The 7,491-nt window shown below is 43.7% G+C and overlaps 1 protein-coding gene across 1 annotated transcript in view; it reads right to left on the bottom strand.

Annotated features, from left to right (window-relative positions):
- KIF25 (kinesin family member 25) overlaps positions 1 to 4,463 on the bottom strand; it is a 74,601-nt gene extending 70,138 nt beyond the window's left edge. The window contains exon 1 of the mRNA XM_089668558.1: positions 4,392 to 4,463. Within this exon, the coding sequence (XP_089524684.1) occupies positions 4,392 to 4,463 (72 nt within the window). The remainder of the gene's footprint in view (positions 1 to 4,391) is intronic.
- Between the last annotated feature and the right edge of the window lie 3,028 nt (positions 4,464 to 7,491).

Below are 7,491 nucleotides of genomic sequence, written 5' to 3' on the forward strand. Positions count from 1 at the left end.
TTACTTAGGTTGTATATCAGACAAGAACTTCATCTGCTGTCTGCCTGGAACACTTGTCTGCTGGCCCTTTGTATTCACATTAGAGTACAGCACCTGGTTCTGCCTGTAGTCAGCTATTTTATCTGGTGACACTTTGGGGCTGATTTACTAATAAAATCTGGTTCAGCTCTGCATAGATATCAATCTGCTTCCATTTTTTTTTGTTAAAGCTTAGTTGAACAAGCTGAAGTTAGAAGCTGATTGGCTATCATGCACAGCTGCACCTGATTTTGCACTCTCCAGTTTTAGTAAATCAACCCTAGGGGTGCAATCATCTATGTTAGGGTGGGCAACTGTGGCCCTCCAGCTGTTGTAGAACTACAAGTCCTATGAGGCATTGCAAAACTGACAGTTACAAGCATGACTTCCAAAGGCAGAGGCATGATGGGACTTGTAGTTCACCAACAGCTGGAGGGCCACAGTTGGCCACCCCTGATCTATGTGCATTATTGCACTGTGTGGCCACCCTACTTTGTTTTCAGGTTCACATGGCAGCTATTTAAGCATGGTACAGGGAAGACCCAGTGTGATGTTGTTTTAATGGTCATAAAGCAGGTAGGTGACACTTTAAACTAAATAGGGGTCAAACTGTAACATGGCAGTAGTGGTAATGCTGCTAGTCTTTAATATACTCCTGTCACATGGAATCACAACAGTTTTCTTCATACATTATTGTGTCGGGTATATTTCTTATACATATTTCAACTGTGTATTTGGCTCTAATAAACAGTCTAGGGGTTGTATTTTTAAAATGTATTGTTGGTAAAACATGTAGCATGTGCAGGAGTGATGTCACCGGCGTCTCAGCCATTCAAGCAGCTGCAGCCCAGGAACCCGGAAAGAAGAAAAGGTGAAGATGGAAGCCCTGTCAGCGGTAACAGCGTGCTGCTGGAGGGCTTCATTTTAAGGTAAGTTTCACATAATGTGCTATTATACAATGCATACTCACATATTATATTACTTTGCAGGGAGAAACTTTTTTTTTTCTCGGAACAAGTTTTCTACCGCTTTAAGCAACTGTGAATTTTGAATTGTCTAAGTGCAACCTCAGAAGCTCACAGTCCAGGACAGTACTGAGGATGGGGAATGGCCAGTATCTGAGACCTTATGAAAGCAGCCTCAGTCCAAGCAGCCTCTGGCACTTATATTCCAATAGCACACAGTCACCAGGAAACAATTCAGGGTCATTACTCCCCAGGACAGCTGCCACCTTCCAATCTGCTCTGGACATGGTCCAGTGATTGATACAGTCCTTCTCTAGATCAGATCCCTTTTGGTGAAGTCCTGCAGTCAGTTCCAGATTACTTCCAGGTCCCAGCTCTGCCTTCCCTGAGACCTCACAGAATGGAAGCACAGTCCATAGGCTGCCTCAGGGGCAATAGCATCCTTAGCAGGGATGCGCAATTCCTATCGCCCGATGTTCGGGACATGCAGTTTCGGGTGCCGGGCAAGGGTTTCATTTTAATTTAGCACTGCTGCAGGCAAGAAGCAGGGTTTACTTTTGTGCCTCTTAATGGGGCCGACACTGGAGTAGCATGAACAGATCTTCATGCTACACCAGATTCAGCGGGCTCTCCACTCATTCATGTTGTTGCCCCGGTTCAGTCCCGGCTACTCCCACACGTCCTCTCCTCCTCCTTCCTGAACACAGTGTTGACATGCAGCTGACAGCAGTTGCAGCCTAACCTCATGCGAAGCCGAGAATTAGAGCTCTGAGCCCTTAGACATCACGTATCCTCACCCTGCCCATCGGCACGCTCCTCCCCATCCCAAATCGATTCCTTTTGTAAAGTAAAATGGATTTAGCAACAATGGACCCCCCAGCAACCATAGATCCACATCATCAACAATATACTTCCAACAGCCAGTGTCAATAGACCCTCCAGCAGCCAGCATCATTAGACCCCTCCCTCAAAAGTAGATCCCTATCATCAGTAATTGACCCCCCAGCAACATAAGACCCAGCAACAATAAACCTCTCCTGCAAAAATAGTCTCTCTCTAGCAACAATAGACCTCTCCCTCAACAGTAGATCCTTACCAGCAACAACTGACCCCCATTAACATAAGACCCACCCCTAGCAACAAAAGATTCCTCAGCAGTCAGCATCAATAAACCCTCTAGCACATCCCAGCACTCCTTGCCATTACATACATTAACCACTTGCCCATCGCCCTATAGCGGAAATACTGCTACAGGGCAGCAGGGCTGCGCAAAATCACGTATATATACGCATGATTTGCTTTTCCGCCATTGGCGGCTAGGGATGTCCACTGGGTCCCAGTCAGCAAATCCCTGCTGGCACTCGGCAATCATCGGGGAAAGCTGACAGGGGAGAGACCTGTGTGTAAGCAATACAGGTCACTCTCCTGTCAGCATGGACATGCTATGTTGTATCTCTCTGTTGTACAGAAACAAAACAAAACAGCATGTCTCCAAAGTAAAACACACGCAGCACACTGTTAACCCTTTGATCACCCCAGATGTTAACCCCTTCCTGCCCAGTGTCATTAGTACAATGTCAGTGCTTTTTATTAACACTGATCACTGTATTAGTGTCACTGGAGATGTCAGTGACAGATAATTCCCACCCAGTGTCAGAATGACCGCTGCAGTCCCGCTATAAGTCGCTGATCGCTGCCATAGTATAGAAAAAAATAAATTCCTGTATATATACCGCCATTTGTAGACGTTGTAACTATCACGTAAACCGATTGATTTACATGTATTGGGGTTTTGTTTTAGCAGATGTAGCAGAATACATATTGGCCTAAATTTATGGCGAAATTTGATTTTTTAAAATTTTTTTATTGGACATGTTTTATAGCAAAAAGTCAAAAATATTGTTTTATTTTTAAAAGTTGTGGAACTTTTTTGTTTATAGCGCAAAAAATAAAACTGCAGAGGTGATCAAATACCACAGAAAGAAAGCTCTATTTGTGGGGAAAAAAATACATACATTTAATTTATGTACAGCATTAATGATTGCGCAATTGTCAGTTAAAATAACGCAGCGCCGTATCGCAACAAATAGCCTGGTCAGGAAGGGGGGTAAATCCTCTGGAGGGCAAGTGGTTAAAGCGGAGTTCCACCCAAAAGTGGAAGCTCTGCTTGTTTGCCTCCCCCCCCCCCCGCCATATTTGGCACTTTTTGGGGGGAGGGGGGAAACGGATACCCGGTTTTGACAGGTACTCGCTACCACCTCCAGCTGTTTGCCGCAGCGAAGTGAGGCGGAAGTTCAGCCCCCCTCCTTCCTCCTGCAGTCTTCTGGGACACTTCACAGGTCCCATAAGACTGTGATGCACAGTGTGATTTGCACATGCGCAGTGGGCACCTGGCTGTAAAGCTGTCACAGCCTACTGCTCACAGTTGAGATGCCGGCACCGGGGAGAGGAGAGGGAGAGAAGGGACAGTGCAGGTGAGCACATCTCTGGATCCTGGGACAGGTGAGTGTGTATTTATTAAAGGTCAGCAGGTACAGTTTTTGTAGCTGCTGACTTTTAACCAACACAAAAATCACTGGAGCTCCGCTTTAAGTGCTGGAGGTGCCAGAACAGTGTTCCCCATGTTCCTGCTGAAAAAAGCCACTGCAAAACTCATGCGTTTTTCTTGTAAAAAGCCCACTCTTTACTATGTGGCTCTTTCACATCTTCACACTGTAGTTCAGAGTAAAAGGGACATAGAGATTACAAAGGCCCATTCGTTCCTACACATACTTCAACGTGCACATACCAATATGCATCCAGCCTAACTGCCTACGATGATTGCATGTCAGCACCTTATATTAAAACTACATTTGGCTGCTGGGATACTGATGGATGGTCACCTTGTCTCCACTTGTTGCCATGTCCATCCCCCGACCCTCTCCCTATGCTTTCTTCTCTTCCTTCAATATTTTCACATCTGGTGTCTCCCTTCTCCCTTTTACTCCCCCCCCCCCCCCTTTTTTTTCCTCTGTTTCTTCTCTCCTTTTCTCTCTGTCTGGGTGTATTTTCTTGGTTTTATGGAATCATCTCCATATTGTTGAATATCGTCTGTCTGGGGATGACCCCCTTGTATCTATGTTTGGATTCATATCCCTTCATCCCCATGGATCATACTGATACCTATGTTGTTGTTTTTTTCTTGCCCATTCCATTGTCGATGTTCTTATTATTTTCTTGCTATGTAGTGTTTAATTTGATACAAAATCTAATAAAGACAAATTTGCCTTTAAAACTACATTTGGTACAATTTGAAATGTAACTCTGATGTTTTGGCAAACAGTGCTCATTCTGGTATCAGTCTTATTTCCCTGGTGTAAAGAATAGTACAGCTGTAGATTGCTATCTTTTTGAATTCATAGGACTTACTTGTAACTTGTGCTCCAGTTGTTTCATTCTCTCCTGATATACAAGGGGCATGTTGATCGTTCCTGCAGACATGTCTACTTAAGCTTCACATAAAATCTAACAATGAGATAAATTATGTGATGGATTACTCTAACGCAAGCTTTATGCTGTCACATGCCAAGGCTATCCACTCCTATGTCTTGTTTCACTTCTACAATTGTTAAGAGGATGAAAGATTTAAGATGCTTAGCGTGCTCCTCCTCCTCAGATGTACCACAACAATAACAGTGGATAGTTTTTTTGTTTCTAGATGAATATCTGTGCATTTTAGAAGTTGATAACATATATGCATAAATATCGCTATGGAATACCATCAGAGCCAGTGCTAGACTATGTTGTGCCCTAGGCAAGACCAGCTACTTGCGCCTCCCCCCAAAAAATTTACAAATAATTTTAAAAACCGGTAGAAAATATTCAATCAACAAATCATGAAAGTGCTACATTTATTTTAATTTGCAAAAATAAGTTCCATAATATGCCACCAGCACCAATATTAACAACTTGACCTCCAGAGGATTTACCCCCCTTAATGACCAGGCCTCTTTTTGCTACTCGGCGCTGCACTAATTCAACTGATAATTGCGTGGTCATGCAATGCTGCACCCAAACGAAATTTATATCCTTTTTTTCACACAAATAGAGCTTTCTTTCAGTGGTATTTGATCACCTGTGCGCTTTTTATTTTTCACGCTATAAACAAAAAAAGGCCAAAAGTTTGAAGAAAAGTGATGTTTTTTACGTTCAGCTATAAAAAATATATAGTAAACTCAAAGTTAGTTATAAATTTAGGCCAAAATGTGTTCTGCTACATGTTTTTGGTAAAAAAATCCCAATAAGTGTATATTGATTGCTTTGTGTGAAAGTTATAGCGTCTACAAACTATGGTATAGATATTGCAATTTACACCATTTTTTTGCTATAGAGCGCTGCGCTAGTTTAACGGACAATTGCGCGGTCATGCAAAATGGTACATAAATGAAATTTACATCCTTTCTTTTTCCCTCAAATTGAGCTTTCTTTTGGTGGTATTTGATCGCCCGTGTGGTTTTTATTTTTTGCGCTATAAAAAAAAAAAGGCTGACAATTTTGAGGAAAAACAATATTTTGGACTTTTTGCTATAAAACATGTCCAGTAAAAAAAAATTTAAAAATCAAATTTAGTCATAAATTTCTGCCAAAATGCATTCTGCGACATGTCTTTGCTAAAAAAAAAAAACCAATACGTGTACATTACTTGGTTTACGTGAAAGTTATAGCATTTACAAATGGTGGGAAAGATACTGGGATTTTTAGGTTTTTTTTTATACTAATAATAGCGGCGATCAGCGACTTATGGTGGCAATCAGCGACTTATGACGGGACTGCGGCAGACATTCTGACATTGGGGGTACTGACATCCCCAGTGACACCAATACAGTGATCAGTGCAAAAAAAAAAAAACACTGACATTGTACTAATAGCACTGGGGGGAAGGGGTTAAGTTTATTATTCAGGGAAAGGGTTAACTGTGTGAGGGAAGTGTTTTACTAGGGGGCGGGGGTGTGTACTGCAGGGAAAACCGCTGATCGGGAGAGAGAAACTCTTCTGTCCCGATCAGCGTGTCCTGGAGCTGTCAGGGAACTGAGAGAAAGCACAGCTACTGCAGCTGTGCTCTCTGTCAGCGATTGCCGCCGATCGCCGGGACATAGCCGGTAACAACTGGCTGTGACCCGGCGACTGACATCTGCGGCTGTGATCGGCGGGACAGGTAGGGCGGCGGCACACCTCGCGCGCGCCCCCTACCTGTTTTCAAAACGCACGTTTTAAAACGTGCTTTTGCCCAGCCGTGCCGCCCTGCCAACGTATTTCTACAGTGGCTGGGCGGCATGTGGTTAAAGACAAAATCAGTGGGACGGACGGACTGTATCTGTGACTGGCAGTGGCAGGGTGACTGTTGCAGTGAGTGGGGGATGATGATAGATCCACATTCTGACAGGTTCCAGGCTGGAATTCCCCAGGCAATGGGGGGAGATAAAACAATGTGACAGCAGGCAACCCAGCCCACACACAGAGAACACCTGAATTGAGCGATCCCACACAGTGACAGATCTAACACAACACAACCATGGACACAGATCAGGCATTAGAAGAGCAGGCTTTAGGATTGGGATCATGTCATCACTCACTGACATGGCATACAGGTGAAACTCGAAAAATTAGACTATCGTGCAAAAGTTCATTTATTTCAGTAATGCAACTTAAAAGGTGAAACTAATATATGAGATAGACTCATTACATGCAAAGCAAGATAGTTCAAGACGTGATTTGTCATAATTGTGATGATTATGGCTTACAGCTCATGAAAACCCCAAATCCACAATCTCAGAAAATTAGAATATTACATGCAATCAATAAAACAAGGATTGTACATAGAACAATATCGGACCTCTGAAAAGTATAAGCATGCATATGTACTCAGTACTTGGTTTGGGCCCCTTTTGCAGCAATTACTGCCTCAATGTGGCGTGGCATGGAAGCTATCAGCCTGTGGCACTGCTGAGGTGTTATGGAAGACCAGGATGCTTCAATAGCGGCCTTCAGCTCTTCTGTATTGTTTGGTCTCATGTCTCTCATCTTTCTCTTGGCAATGCCCCATGGTCAGGCGAGTTTGCTGGCCAATCAAGCACAGTAATCCCACAGTCATTGAACCAGGTTTTTGTGCTTTTGGCACTGTGGGCAGGTGCCAAGTCCTGCTGGAAAATGAAGTCAGCATCCCCATAAAGCTCGTCTGCAGAAGGAAGCATGAAGTGCTCCAAAATCTCCTGGTAGACGGCTGCGTTGACCCTGGACTTAATGAAGCACAGTGGACCAACAACAGCAGATGACATGGCTCCCCAAATCAACACAGACTGTGGAAACTTCACTCTGGACTTCAAGCATCTTGCAGTGTATGCCTCTCCATTCTTCCTCCATACTCTGGGTCCTTGGTTTCCAAATGAGATGCAAAAGTTGCTCTCATTAGAAAAGAGGACTTTGGACCACTGAGCAACAGACCAGGTGTGTTTTTCTTTAGCCCAGGTAA

Source organism: Staurois parvus, unplaced genomic scaffold, assembly GCF_062004578.1.
Source record: "Staurois parvus isolate SC_StPar_1 unplaced genomic scaffold, SC_StPar_1.0 ptg000059l, whole genome shotgun sequence".
Lineage (NCBI taxonomy): Eukaryota > Metazoa > Chordata > Amphibia > Anura > Ranidae > Staurois > Staurois parvus.